At 42.7% G+C, this 15,868-nt stretch overlaps 1 protein-coding gene and 1 pseudogene across 1 annotated transcript; one reads left to right on the forward strand and one right to left on the reverse strand.

Annotated features, from left to right (window-relative positions):
* Nucleotides 1-8,784: 8,784 nt before the first annotated feature.
* LOC141839353 (calcium-binding protein CML42-like) lies at nucleotides 8,785-9,384 on the reverse strand. The gene has a single exon (XM_074727081.1). The coding sequence runs from the start codon at nucleotides 9,382-9,384 to the stop codon at nucleotides 8,815-8,817; it is 570 nt and encodes a 189-aa protein (XP_074583182.1). The 3' UTR covers nucleotides 8,785-8,814.
* Nucleotides 9,385-11,771: 2,387 nt separating this feature from the next.
* LOC141839352 (uncharacterized) lies at nucleotides 11,772-15,361 on the forward strand (annotated as a pseudogene).
* The last annotated feature ends 507 nt before the right edge of the window (nucleotides 15,362-15,868 follow it).

Raw genomic sequence — 15,868 nt, forward strand, 5'->3', positions numbered from 1 at the left:
CTAGCACCAGTCGACTCTCACCCATTTTTCACTCGACCAATAATTCTGTGAGATTCTTTAAAATGGGTCATTCGACTGATGTGGGCCTCAGTCAACTGACATCAGTCGACTGGGCCACCTATCAGTCGACTGATGGCGACCTTGATATAAAAATAAATCGCGTGTGGGTCGACTAGTAACCCTAGGGTTACTGCCAATCTCATTGCTCTCTCTGCGTTTTCGCGTCCTCCGGCCATCTCTTGCATCCCAAATCCCTTTTTGTTGCTTTCCCACCTTCTTCTCCACTCTACCTTTGCAAACCTAGGGTTTATAAGTGGTCATTTGGGCTAGTTCATCTTCTACTTCCATTTTAAGATCCATAGAGCGAAGGTAATGATCCCCACTTAGCCCTTTCATTTCCTTACCTTATTTTGCAATTATGTGGCTAACTTTGTATTTTGTTGCATGTTCTTGGATCACATTGATCATGCATTTGTCTCATTGCATGTAGAGTTAGGCAAAAGCGTGTTGCCTCTCGTAGGCAGGGGGAGGGCTCTTCCCGACATCCCTCCTCCTTCTTTTCAAGGATTGAGAGTACCACGATTTTATTCACCGGGTGCTCAACACCCATTTGAGACCACCGAATTCCAACTCATGGATTGTCGGTATCTTAATCGGACTTATTTTCAAGCCAAGACTCCTCATCTTTTTGACATCATCATGCATTATCAACTAGAGTCCGTAGTCAGTTGCATGCATCATGTCAATCTTGACTTATGCAAGGAGTTCTATGTTAACCTATGTCCCATCGGTGGGGATGAGAGTAGATATGAGTCTACTGTAGGAGGAATTCCCATTGAGTTCAACTCTGAGATTCTTAGGTCATTTCTACGGTGTCGGGCTTTCGAGAACCCGTTCATTTATTTTCCTGATGTTGTTGGACCCATAACGGGTTCATTCTCACATGTCACCATTGATCATATCCATCGCCATTATTTTGGCGCTCCTAGGGATCCACTTCGAAAAATCTTTAAAGTCACTCACATGTCTGCACCCCACTACGTATGGTATAGGATCATTCTTGACTGCATTCTTCCGATTGTCACCCGAGGACAAGCTGTGATATGCCTTCCTCATCTTATTATGATATATGCTCTGGAGCAACATCTTGATATAGATATTGCTCTTCATATCTTTACATCCATTGTGTACTTCTCGGGTCCAGCTCATGGTAAACTATACATGACATTTGGTCACATTCTTACATACTTCTTTGCATCTAGAGGAGTTGATGTTTCTATAAAAATCATACATCAGTTATCTAAGGATTATGATCATCTTGGCCCACGTCATCTAAAGTTGGTCAGGATAGTGTTTTATGAGGGTGCTATGACATGGACACGTGATGTTGCACGCGTAGCTTCCTCTGAGTCCGAGGAGGAAGAGGCTGGCGATGCACCTGCTGCTGCTGCTGCTCCTCCTCCTCCTGCGTTTGATGCACCCCCTGTCAGTGCTTTGGATGAGAGGATCTCCCATCTAGAGGGGATGGTGCATCAGGGATTTCAAGATTTTGGTCAGCAGCTACAGGGATATTACTAGGAGGTTCAGATCTATCACTAGGAGGTCCAGACCTACTACCAGGGTGTTCAGGTCTACCATCTCGATGTCTAGGGCTACCACCAGGAGGTCCAGGGCCTTCGTCAGGACTGGGTGGCAGCTGATCAGAGACAGCAAGAGATGTATGACATGATGCGGAGCATGCACCTGTCATACCAGGCTCCTCCTCCTCCACCTCCTGCTGATGATGAGTAGATGACTTGGTTGAGTTAGGACGATGTCGAGATTGTATTGTGATTTGATAGTTTATGTATCTCGAACATCGTTGCTATATTTGAGGATTATGATTTATGGGATTTTATTCTATTCACTGATGTCACTATGTGTATGAAGTTTAAACATTTCTATGCTATGTCATTTCTATTTTATCAATTATCTTTTGATACATGTTTATATGTTGCATTATTGTTTGTTTTCTATAAGCATGGTGTATAGATCTAGGGGGAGTTCTTGTCGTTTAACAAGTCATATTTCCATCATGACCCCATCCTTACTTTTTAGACATACTCTATAAGGATGTCTTAGTGATGTCTACCTATTGATAGCCTTGTCCATTGAGTATGTTAATACAAAGCTCTTGTGCCATTAAGAGTTTCACGGTTTCTCAAACTTTGTATCAAATTCTTATTTTAATGGGTCAAAAATTCTCAAAATATTTTTCTCCTATTGTATCTAGTGTAAGTAATGACCGTATGAAATTTCATGATTTTTCATCATACATTGAATTACTTATGCTTTTTTAAAATTCGATTCTGAAAACTCTAATTTTCAGACACCAGTCGACTGACTCAGATATCAGTCGACTGATAGGGCTGAAAAACTATGATTTTGGCCTATATTGGCTATTTGCGCATCCTATGCCTTACTATTCTTTGACAAATGCTCTAAGAGCATTTTTATGGTCTATAGGATTGATCATATTTATATTTTAGGTTCTGAAAAGACATTGTTGGTGCATGGTATAGGAGAAGTAGGGCTTTAGGGGGAGTGTGTCCCTGAAAGAACAAGTTTCATTTTACAAAGGGATGCGGCTCTTGCTTGGATGGTTGCCCTAGCTCTTGTTCGTTTCTACCTCCTTATGGAATTATAATTTTTTTGGTGTCTGTCAAAAAAGGAGGGAAAATGAGTTTGGTTTAAGTTAGAATTTACATGTTCTTATGCTTTTATCATGCTTATCGTCTTATGCTTCATGATTATGGTTATTTTTGCTGAAATTATATCTTGTCATATTAAAGACCTAATTTAAATAAATTTTTGTCAAACATAAAAAAGGAAGAGATTGTTGGTACAGTCTTGCCCCAAGTATTATTGAATTTTAATGTTTGGCTAAATGTGTTTAAGTTAGGCAATGTTGGTGATCTAACATGTGTGAATTGAGTATACAAGAAAGTCCAGGTTTGAAGGCTTAGCAAATGGTGAAGTCCCGAGGACCTCTTGGCGCGACCTTTTGGCAAATGGTGAAGTCCCAGGAGGTGCGGCCTCTTGGCAAAAGGAAGACTTAGCATAACGAAGCTGAGGGAAACATCTCAAGCAAGTGCAAGGATGAGCACGAGGCTTGTGGAAGATGTTTGAAGGCATGAGTCAAGGCTAAGGGATGAAGAAGGAAGCTGAAAGGTGATTTTTAGCTTCACCAGTCGACTGGGACTAACATCAGTCGACTGGTGTCCTGATTCGAAACACACAGAAAGTTTGGTCGAGTGAATGACATTGACTAGTCGACTGGCCAGTCGATTGGTGGAAAGTTTAGTCGACTGATATGTGAACGTTGGACTGACAGCTGAAGAATTAAAATCAATCTACAGAGCCATTGAAGTCCACCAGTCGACTGATCCCTGAGGCAGTCGACTGTGATGGGAAAGTCTTATATATCCCAACAGACTGGTATTGAGAAAAATATAAAAAGACAGATTGAAGATTGGAGATGCAAGTGTTTTTCACTTTTTCTTCCTTGCACGATCTTCAAGCTCTGTGACTTTCAAAATTTTCCCCTAAACCTTCACTACACATTTGTAAGATGAAAAGATCATTTGTAAAGGTTTCTCCATCTTTAAAAATTGCTTTAAGAAGGAGAAGTTTCATAGTGGAACATTCGTGTGGTGTGTATGGATCCTTGGATTAGTCATCTCGTAGAGGTGGATACTAAGTAAATCGAACGAGTTAGCATTAGTTTAATTTTGTTTTGCTTTTGTCTTGTGCTTCCGCTAACAATTTTGTAGGCAAGAGTAAAAATTTACTATTCACTCCCCTCTAGCAAACGCAGTGCTCCCAACAAGATCTTCCAAGTCTCTTCCAGTTCTGGGTCGGAGATCTCGATCAGGAAGTCGGCCAAGATTTGGGCCTTGATAGCCATCCTTGACTAGTATTAGACATCATACTCGTCAAGTTCTATGGTCCATTTGATCAAGTATCCAGAAGCCTCTGAGTTAGTTAACACTTGAGCCAAGGTACTATTGATAAGCACTGTGATGGAATATGAGAGAAAGTAAGGTCAAGGTCGGCGGGTGGTTAATACCAATGCTAAGGTACGTTTCTCCAATGTGGTATAGCTACTCTCGGTGTCCTTCAATAGATGGTTTGAGAAGTAGATGAGTCGTTAGACATTGCTCTCTTGCCACATCATGTCCAAGTCAAGAGCTCCTTCAGAGGCCATCAAATACCGCCTTAAAGGTTCACCTACCATAGGCTTGGACAGGATAGGCAAGTTTGTTAAATATATCTTTAGGTCAGTGAAAGTCTGCTCATACTTCTCATCCTATGAGAATCGGACTGTTTTGCATAATATCTTAAAGAACAGGAGGCTCTTTGTAGCGACTGAGAGATGAATCATGATAGCACGGTGATTCACCCTACTAACCTCTAGACCTCCTTAATGTTTCTTGGTGAAGTCATATTCTACAAGGGTTGGACTTTCTCGGGGTTGACCTCTATCCCTCTCTCGGTGACGACATAGCATAGGAAGTGACCACTCTTGACATCAAACAAGCATTGCATGGGTTTAATTTGAAGTAATATATTCGTAAGGCGCTGCATGTCTCCTCAACATCACTAATCAAGTTCTTAACCTGAACCGACTTGATCAATATGTCATCCACATAGATCTCGATGTTGTGGCCTATTTAGTGTTTGAAGATCGATTCATAAGTCGTTGGTAGGCAATCCCTACATTCATTAATCCAAAAAAATATAACTGTATAATAAAAATTCTATTAGAGGTGATGAAACTAATCTTTTGTTGGTCTTTGGATGCTAAGGGAATCTAGTGAAACCCTTGATATGCATCCAACATGCAGATAAGTTTGCACTCTGAGGTCGAATCCACAAGCTGATCAATCTTAGGGAGTGGATAACAATCTTTGGGATAGATTTTATTGAGGTCCTGGAAGTCGACGCAGACTCACCATTTGCCTCCTAGTTTAGGCATCAGGACCACATTTGCCAGTTAGGACTAGAATTGGACTTCTCTCATATATCCTACCTTAAGGAGTTCACCTTGTCTTGTTCGAGTCTGAAGTGTCGCTTCTTTTTCTAAATATATTGAGACTCGGGGAGGATGTTGAGTCGATGTTCCATCATGGTGGGCGCCACTCTAGTGACCTTGTAGGCACCTAGGCAAAATGTCATTATTTTGAATGAAGCAAGTGATCAGTCTGTCTTTAAGCTCAGGTGTCAAGTCAATAGCTGTCTATGTATCACAGTCAGGCTAGCCAGGTACAATATGAGCTTCCTCCTTCTCATGAACTATGGGCACCTCCTATAGAGAGTGCACTTCCCTACTCTAAGTCCTTTGCATTTTCCTGAGGTCGGTCTAAACTATCTCCACATAGAACTTTCGAGCAGCGGCCTAATCTCCTCTAACAGAGTTGACTTGATCGACTATCGGGAACTTTAGCTTCTGATGAAAAGGATAGAGCACCATTCGAAATGAGCTCTTTCGAGCAGCGACCTGATTTCCTCTGACTGAGCCGACTTGATCGGCTATCACAAACTTCAACTTTTGATGAAAAATAAAGTGCACTGTGCAAAATGAGCTGAGAGCTAACCTTCCAAGGATGATGGTATAAGAAGGCGAAGCATAAACCACTATGAAGATGACACTCTGAGTCTGCTTCAAGGACTCCTGTGCTAATGAGAGGGGAAGATTGATTTTCCCTAGCAGTTGTATCTTATGTCCTATAAACCCAAATAGGGTAGTCGACATGGATTGTAATTCTTCTCGGTTAATCTATATTCAATCAAAAGCATCTTTGAACAATATATTAACCGGGCTTCCCATGTCCATGAATACTCTAGCCACATCATACTTAGCGATAGTGGTGTAGATTACTAAAGCATCATCATATGGAGTGGAGACTCTCTCTAGATCTCGAGGCCCAAAATTTATCAGAGGTTCATTCTCCTCTGCTATTCTGATACCCACACTATAACTCTCCAACCTCTGCTCGTGAGCCTTCCTAGCACAGTTGAAGTCTCCATCAGTGGAACCATCCGAAATCATATTGATGATACCTCGATTAGAGGTGTTGTCTTGATGGTCTCTGTCGTGATCTCGGCAATCATCTCGGCGATATAAGGAACGACATCGAGATGGTTCTAGTTCTCGCCCAGGGATAGGATCAATTCGGCATCTGCTTGATTGATCTCTTAAGTTGTCGCGTCGAGCATACTTGTTGGGTGAATGCCTAATAGCGGTGGACAAAGTCCTCCTTCCTTGATGTCGTTTCTTTGTAACCCGACTGATCTCTTGAGCAAGTTTTAGGCACTCCTAAGTGTCATGAGTGTACGACTAGTGATAAGTATAAAAGAGGATCGACTCTCCATGGGATGTTTGACTCGACACCTCCCTAGGTGAGGGAGCCGAGTCTACAGATTGTACTGCATCTCTTCTTTGCAAGTTAGGACATAATTAAAGAGTTGTTGGGGAATCTTATTCCTTGTCGAGGGCTAGGGAGGCTTTTTATCTGATCGAGGTGCTATGATGACTTTGCTCTTGCGTGCAAATTAAGTTTTTTTTTCTAAATGTATGTACTTCTCAACTCATGCCAATAATTTTTGGTAACTCATCAAAGGTTTCTTCACCAGAGATTTGAAGAAATCTTCATTTACTGAACTCTGGGAAAAGACGCTAGTTAAGATCTCTAATGGAGTTGATTACCTATCCCAAACAATTTGATTGAACTAGTAGAGGTACTCTCGGAGGGTCTCCCGAGGCTTCTGCTTTATGGTGAACAGGTTAAGAGGTGTCTTATGATATCTCTTGTTACTAGCAAATTATGCAAGAAAGCCACTTTGAAATCGTTGAAGGAGTTGATGGAAGAGATTGAGAGCCAACTAAACCACTGTTGGGATGAGCCTAATAAGGTAGTCAGGAAGACTCAACACTTAACGTCGTCAGTGTATTGATGCAACAAGGAGGCATTTTCAAAACAATACAGATGATCTTCTGGTTGATGACCCTGTGTATTTCTCCAGCTGTGGTTGTTGAAAGTGATGAGGTAGTTCCTGTTCGAGGATGCTTCTAAATAAAAGCATTCCTTGCATACTTTCCTCATTGGAGATCGACATTTTTCCTTTGCGATCACTAGGAAGCGTCTCTCTTGCTTGTGACTCATGCGAATCTTCATTTGGGAAGGTTATCCCTGTATTGCTTGAGCCTACAACTAGTGGAGCCCTCATAGGTGGCAGTGGCTCCCTACCCTAGAGGGGTCGTATGTCAGCATGGGAAAGAGGGACTTTGCTAGAGGCGCTTGCAAGAGTAGGTGTCATTATATTGCCTCTTACACCGCCTTAGAGACTATCAGGTTGATTGTCTCTTGTGTCATGGCTGCTACTTTGCCACGATTCTTCTCTCCGATGGGCATGTGATTGTTAGTAGTTCTTTCAGTGTTAACCATCGTAATATCTTGGCTCAGTTTTCTCATAGACAACGTCAATTTATTCCAACTAAATACCATGGATGATTAAGCCGCCGATTAACAAATAGGCAGAAGGGATGAAGAAACCTAAAAAATACTCCAAAATAAGGTTAGAATGACACCAGGAATGGATCACAACAAATCATTCTGACACTCAAGTTAGGATTTCATGCAAAAAAGGATAATGACTTGGGAAAAATTAGGATTTTATATGGGCATATCTGTACCCATGGAGGTGGGAAACCTTTTAAAGAGCTATCTATGTACCGATTCTCTAGAACATGTGTATCCATTGTTGGTTTGTTCCGAGATATGCACCACTATTTATGGTACATTCTGCGATACATGTTGCAATTTATGATACGTTCCCAAATATACGTTGACATTTATGGTATGTTTCGAGATACACACTATCATTCTCCCTATTTTCCAAGAAAAGCAATCTCATGCATGAAACGGTCATATCACCTCCTTATCTCCACACCCTCGTATCTTTATCAAGTCATACAAGGTGTGAGTCCCAACTGAGGGGTGGAAGAGGAGTGAGATTGGTGCTGAATAACTTGGAGATGAGGTTGACACTCAAAATCAAGCTCAATATGAAGTCAGCACCCGAGCTAGAGATGAGGTCGATGCTCGAGGGTCGGCTAGAGATGAGGTCGACACCTAAGGCCGAGCTAGAGATGAGGTCGATGCTCAAGGCCAAACTAAAGATGAAGTTGATACCTGAGGCCGATCTCCGAAGCCGAATTGGAGATGAAGTTGATCGGGTTGGGCCCGAGGCTGCATTGGAGGTGAGGTCGACATCCGAAGTCGAATTGGAGATGAAGTCGATGTCCGAGGTCAAACTCGACAGGTGAAACTGCATCGAGGAGGCCTGAGGTTGACTCTTGAGGTCGTGTCACGAGGCCGAGGTCAGCAGTTGAAGATGAGGTCGACGCTTGAGGTCGAATTTGAGGCCCAAGGATGAAATCATGTTTGAGGCCCAAGGATGGTTACGAATAATTCATAATTTTTATTTATAAATATTAATGAACCAATATATATATATATATTCAAATTTATTCATTTCATTTAATAAATTAATCAAACTTATAAATATTAAAATATAAATAAATTTTTACTAAATCTAACATCAAATTTACAAAGAACATTTGATTCACTCGCTGTCTAAAAATGTCATACCTGTTAATTCTCTTGATTGCTTTTCTTATTGCAAAACATTCATTATAAAAATTAAATGAGGACACAGATGAATAAATGAACAAGTTGTGTATCAAAAGAAAAGACCGATTTTTGGTAATTATTAAGATGAAGATAGCTCAATGTTGTGCATCATGTTCTTAAACTCGGAGAAGTTCACCCGTCCATCGCAGTCGCGATCGACGGCCGAGATCATGCGTTGCACGCCGTCGACGCTCCGCCCCTCAAACAGCCCTAGCTTCTGGAGCACCGCCTGCAGCTCCGCCGCTGATATGAAACCATCCCCGTTCTCATCGAACACGCCGAATGCCTCCCTCAAGTCGCTCTCCTCCTGCTCCGCCGCTTCGACGCCGCCGTCGCCGCCAACAAAGGCGTCCCCCACCGCTCGGTGGAAGACCGCGAAGTCCTCAAAGTCAAGGCCGGCGCGGCCGGGGCGGACGTAGGCGGCCACGGTCGAAGCGAGCTCTTCGTGATCGACGGCCAAGCCCAAGCGCTCGAGCGCGAGGCGGAGCTCGGCAACGGTTATTTCGCCATCGCCGTTGCGGTCGAAGAGATCGAAGACGCGGCGGAGTCGGATGGAGTTCAAGCTCGGAGACTGGAGGCGGAAGGAGGGCGAGGCGGCAGCGAGGGCCAGCGTCGGCGCGATCGCCGGTGGCTGCGACGAGTTTGCCATTCCCTTCAGATCGATCGCAATCGGGTAGCAAACACAAGGAGTAACAACGTTCTTGATATGCGTCGTAGACGTACGAAATTTTGAGGTGAAACGGGAAGAAGCCCGCACAGAACGCACGCCGATTCCGGTGCTACTGAAAATTAAAATTAAAATTAAAATTAAAATGATTATTGATTTTGTTTATTATTATGTTTTTCTTCTTTGTTTTTACACCGACAAAACGTAACCCTGACATGTTTTTATTTTTATTTTTTATTTTTTATTTTTATTGATAAGTTCTGCTTTATTGATTAAAAAAATTAACATTTTGGGAATGAAACTTCAAGGGTTTGCGATCTAAATAAATTATTCATTCTCCATGATCTTAGCTATATTCATTTCATATAGTGAAGGGCCTCCTACATCTTCCTATCATCCCTATTTCCCTAAGGATTAAGAAAAACAAAAAGCTTGTTCCATTGAGTGGCTTTTAAAAAGAAATTGTAATTAATTGACCAAAAATGATACATCTAATGAAATTATATGTGTAACGATCGAATTAATTTTTGACTACGATTAAAAAAAAGAAGAAAAAGTAAAGCCATTTCAATTATTGAAACTGATCAACTCTTACTAACCTACTGCATATTTTTACACGGTGCGAATTAAACATCAAATTGTAGCAAAAAAATAAAATTATTATAAAGCGAACTTACCTGCGACTCCTCGCATATTATGTATCTGCGGGCTTCTCGTTCAGATCGAAGCACTGACCGCCGCCGGGGCTCATCGTTCTCCACTTACCCGCGCCCTCATCTTTCTCCGCTCTCTCCCTCCGATCCCCGCTGCTCTCCGCCGCTCCCAGATGCTCGAAGTCCTCCGGCACGAACGCCGGCTGCCACCTCTGCGCTGCCCCACCGTCGCCCTGCCCCTTGGGCCTGGCCACTCCGTGATCGGCCGCTCCAGCCCTCTCGCCAAAGTGCCTCGTCGCCTCGCGGATCCGCCGCAGGATGGCGAAGAACTCCTCCACCTCCTCGTCAGTGGGGTCCTCCTCGCCGCGCCGCCGCGTCCGCGGTTCCTCCTCCGCGGCGGTGCCGCCGCTCGCTCGCTTCCTCGGGTTTGGATCCATCCCCATCGAAACCGCCTCAGCTCGTCGCCTTCCCTGATATAGAAGACGCAGGTGGCAAAGGAAGAAAGAGTCGCGCCGTAACGCCACCGCCTTTCCTGACCGACTTCGATACTTCACATTTGTTGAATGTCTAACGTCTGTTTGACGCAGAGTGACGTACGGCGCACGACGTCACAAACGGCGCGTGTCGCCTGCACGGCTCTGGGGTCAGCCGTTTCATGTCGACGTCATGGGTCCAAACCATTGGCAGGTGAACCGAACGCTTACCATTTCGAGATAAAAATGGCACGTGGGTTGCACGTGATTGGAGTGAATTGGACTATATCGATAAAATTTTCAAATACGCTGCGCTTACGTATCAAATGTGTTACCCTACTCACCGAACAATCCATAGACACTAATAACGTGGCAAATTAATTTGGCATTTAACTTTTTTTTTAGAATTTAGAATTTAGATTTTATCCAAATTTAATTTTTATTTTTCACATAAAAAATTTAGCATTTATTGATCAAATCAACCAACACTATCACCGACTCATCACTTCAAATTAACATATATCTCTAAGATTGGTTATGAAAATGATTTAAAACGTGGCAAATTAAGTCCATTGCATTAATCTTTAAACCTAACCTCGTGGAACACATTTTATCGTGTCTTTTTTCCTTTTTAAATGTTTTGCTGCCTTGTCACCATCTCAATTCTCTCTTATGATTTTCTATTCCAACAACAGATCAATAGTTAATAATTATTTGCCTCTCCTCTCCTCTCCTTCGTTATTATAATTGTGCATGTTAAATGTATCATATAACATGCACAATTCTCTTTTATGATTATGATGTAGGAGAATCAAATTTTAAGAATTTCAAAATCCTCTTTATTTATTATATGTACCAAGGTCGATATGATACGTTATTATTAAATTCAAATATTAAATTTATTTATGAACGTTAAAGATATTAAAATTATTAAGTATTAGTCATGCGCCTGTTCCTAACCAATTACTTCGCAGGAGTTGCTTTTTCACTTTTCGCGGGAGTGCTTTTTCACGTGCGCACTGGGCGGCAGGCGTGAGTCATGATTATTCAGGAATCTATTGCTTTAATTTACACCAATAATTTAATATTAAATTTGTCGGCCCACTTAGCAAAGGGCGGAGGCCCATCATGGCATTTCACAGCCCACAGGCGAGGAACTGGGCCGACTCAACCGAAGTTTCTACGACCCTCTTCCGTTCCGATCAATCTCCGGCACCATCCTCAAACGCGCCGTTGAAAACGAATGCACTCCAGCCGCTTCCCTCCCTTTTTCCTGCCGACTGCAGCCGAGAGTGGCGGCAGAAAAGCTCTGGTCGTCGTGTCGTCCACCTCCACGCCCAGCAACCGTCGGGGGGCGAAGGGGGAGGCAGAGACGGACTCCTCCTCCTCCTCCTCCTTGTCTTCTTCCTTGGCCACCGCCGCTGTGTACTACCATAACCGGACGAAGCACTCGCTGACGGAGGGGTACGCCCGCGGCCCGCGCGGCCTCGACTGGGCTAACCAGCCCCATCCCTTTCTCCGATTCCTCGGCTCCCCGGTCCTCCCGCTTCTCCACCTTCCCCCTCAGCCCCGCGACTCTCCTCTCTACGGTTCGCTCTTCTCATCCTTCCCCCCGCCGCAGCCCTTCGCCCATGATTCCGTCTCTCGCCTCCTCTACGACTCCCTTTCGCTCTCCGCCTGGAAGTCCACCGGCCTCTCCACTTGGTCCCTCCGCGTCAATCCCTCCAGCGGCAACCTCCATCCCACCGAATCCCACCTTCTCTCCCCTCCGATTCCCTTTCCAGAGAGTCAAAAAGGTGCTTCATTTCCTTTTTCCTCCTCCCCTTTCCTCGCCCATTACTCCCCCAAAGACCACTCCCTCCAGCTCCGAGCCTCCGTGGAGCTGCCGGGACTCCCGTTGGATGAACGCTTCCTCATCCTCGCCTTCTACTCCATCATCTGGCGCGAGGCTTGGAAGCTTGGAAGTATGGCGAACGCGCGTTCCGCTACTGCAACCACGACGTCGGGCATGCCCTCGCCGCTGTCGCTATCTCCGCCGCTTCCCTCGGTTGGGACGCCCGCCTCCTCGATGGGCTCGGCCACGACGACCTCGGCCGCTTCCTCGGCCTCGACCGCTCCGATTCCCTACCGCCCGACCCACTCCCCGACTGCCCCACCCGCGGCTGTCTCCTCTGGGTCGAGGCGCAGCACCCCGACTGTGCCCTCTTGATATTTCCCTTCGCTGAGACGCCGCCCTCTGTCGATTACGCTGCGCTGGCGTCGGCTTTGTCCCGTTTCCCATCGCTTTCATGGCTCGGGAAACCTAATTCTCTCAGCAAGGATCACGTTTGCTGGGACGTAATCTACAAGACGGCCGAGGCCGTCAAGAAGCCGCCGACGTACGCTGCAGGATTCTCCGTGAACCCATTTCACAAGAGTGCTCTCATATCGGCCGACATCTACAAGGATCTTACTGTACGAGAGGTGGTGAGGAGACGGCGTAGTGCTGTTGATATGGACGGCGTTCATGTGATGGAGAGGGGTACCTTCTATCAAATCTTGCTGCATTGCCTTCCTTCAGGAGCATTGGAGACGGGGGAGAAGCAAGGGAAGCAAATGGCACTTCCGTTCAGAGTCCTCACCTGGGATGCAGAGGTGCATGCAGCTCTGTTTGTTCTCCGGGTACGGGACTTGCCAAAGGGATTGTACTTCTTGGTGCGGAATGAGCAGCATCTTGATCGTCTCAAGAAAGCCATGAGGTCTGAGTTTGAATGGGACAAGCCAGAGGGTTGCCCTGCGATGCTTCCGCTGTACCGACTGGCACGAGGAGATTGCCGAGAGCTTTCCAAACAGCTTTCTTGCCATCAGGTATGGTTTTATTTCATAATTTATACTCTTGTTTGCATGCGTTAAGGTTAGACCTGCTATATTATATGAAGTTAAATGTCGGATATACTGAACACATGAGTAGAAGATGAGAGTTATAGAGATGAAGATATTAAGTTGGATGTGTAGATATATGAGTATGAACAAAGATAAAAATTATAGAGATGAGGATGTTAAGATAGATGTATAGATATACGAGAATAGACAAAGATGAGAATTATAGAGATGTGGATATTAAGATAGATGTGTGGACATACGAGAATGGACAAAGATGAGAATTGTAGAGATGTGGATGTTAAGGTAGATGTGTGGACATACAAGAATGGATAGATAAGAAATAAGAAAATTAGAATGAAAGTCGGGATTCCATTTATTGAGAGAAAATTTCGAAAGATACATTTAAGATAGTATGAATATATATTTAGATGATCAATAAATTTTCCAATTAAACGATGTGAAAGTATGATAAATATGCACATCAAATAAAAAAGAGGAAGATCAAAAAAGACTTAGTTAGTAACGATAAAATAAGATAAAATTTATTTAAATATAGATGATAATATAGTAGAGAATAGAGTACAATGATGTAGAAGGATCTATATGGCTCACCTTACCTAGTATGATAAAGTTTGGTTGTTGTTGTTTGCATTCGCTAAGGTTGAGAATCAAATTGTATTATGATCCCACCAATACAAAGCCTCTGGAAAGGTAATCCTATGTTTTTCATGTATCATACTAAGTTCTGTTATTGAAAAGTGCTGTTCTACCTAGAGAAATTGCAAGAGAAATACTTGGCTATTTAATCAATGTCTTGTATCTAGCAAATTGAGCAGATCAATTGATCTGAGCTTTGTTAGTGTAGGACATTGCCTCAGATGGGTGTTTTAGCCTTGGCATGGTTGCTCGTTTCGAGCCAATTTTGCGTGAAAAAGGTGCTTGGATGTATCCTCGTCTGTTCTGGGAGACTGGAGTTCTGGGTCAAGTATTGTACCTTGAAGCACATGCAGTTGGTATATCGGCTACTGGAATTGGTTGCTACTTTGACGACGGAGGTATGTGCTTTTTAGATGTTATATTAATTTTTCTATACCTGAATGTTTTGTATTCCATGACATTTTGTTGTCTCTTCGATCTATTTGAATTTAGTTCATGGATTATTGAAGATATCACAAAAATGGTTTGAGTAGAAACAGAATTAGATACTGAAACCAACTTGTTTAGTTCATGGTTGGAATCTAAAGTACACAAAAACCTCTTAGTGTCTATTTACAAGAATCAATTTGATAAACAATAGCTTGGTCAAAGGATAATGTTAGTGAGTCATGGAATAGAACTTTGGCCAAGAGTTGTTGTGTAAGTCAATTTGATTTCGTGTCAAGATCTTATTCATTTGAATACAACTGATGAACAAATATATTGAAAAAAGAATGGGATATTTGTATTCATATGGATGTAGAAAGAACTTTCAATAGATACCCTAGAAAAATCATTATGGTGAGTTTTAAACAAGTAATGAATATCTTAATCACTCTTCACCTAAAGTTATAATTCTCGATGAGATTTTGGTGAATATTATAAAACTCTAGAAATATTTTTTGAGCTACTCTAGTCATGTTTATGATATCACTGTCTAAATTACCTGGGATCTTGCATTTTGCAGTTCATGAGGTTCTTGGGCTAGAAGACTTGGAGTTTCAAAGCCTTTACCACTTCACCATCGGAAAGCCAGTGGTCGATAACCGAATTATGAGTCTCCCTGCGTATCCAGGCCCTGGAATAGATGCATAAACTTCTTTCAAATCTTCTGTAGCAAAACCTGGAATACTTGGGGTGAGAACTTCTGGTAAGCCCATTGATGATCTTGTATAGTAACAGATATGTAATGTTGAACAAAGGATCACAAGTTTTTGGTTTTTTTACCATTACAAATTATGAAAAGAAAGTTTCAGTTGATTGATTGACCTTCAAGTGCTGAGTTTGATAAATGTGGAAAAATTTAGTCGACTAATAATTTACAGGTCGATTAGTTCACCAACAATTAGTTCTCACTTGTTGCTTTCCAATGTTCTAGTTGTCTAGATCCCATAAATATGAAATCTAAAATTCAATGTGTCTGAATTAACAAGAATTCATCAGGGCTTAAAACTAGTTTAGAATGCAGGACTTAAAATGGTCTGGGTAGAGTTGGATTGTGAAACTACAAACACAACGAGGAAAAGCCCGGCTAACGAACCAATCGAGGAACATCTTAGCAGAAGTTGGGAGTGCAATTCACACAGATTGTATAAAAATTAAGATATTTATAATGATAAATATGAAAATTTAATCTTTACAGGGATAAACAAAACATAAATATTCAGCTCCTTAAACAGTTCGACTGCCCATTTGTCACAAAAGTAGAATACGTGTTAAAGAATCACCAATAAGAAAAACAAAACGAACCATTCAACTGGTTGAGAAATAGCAACAAAATTG

Source organism: Curcuma longa, chromosome 11 (genome assembly GCF_044706935.1).
Source record: "Curcuma longa cultivar G26 ecotype Majalengka, Jawa Barat chromosome 11, ITB_CL_G26_1.1, whole genome shotgun sequence".
In the NCBI taxonomy this organism is placed as follows: Eukaryota; Viridiplantae; Streptophyta; class Magnoliopsida; order Zingiberales; family Zingiberaceae; genus Curcuma; species Curcuma longa.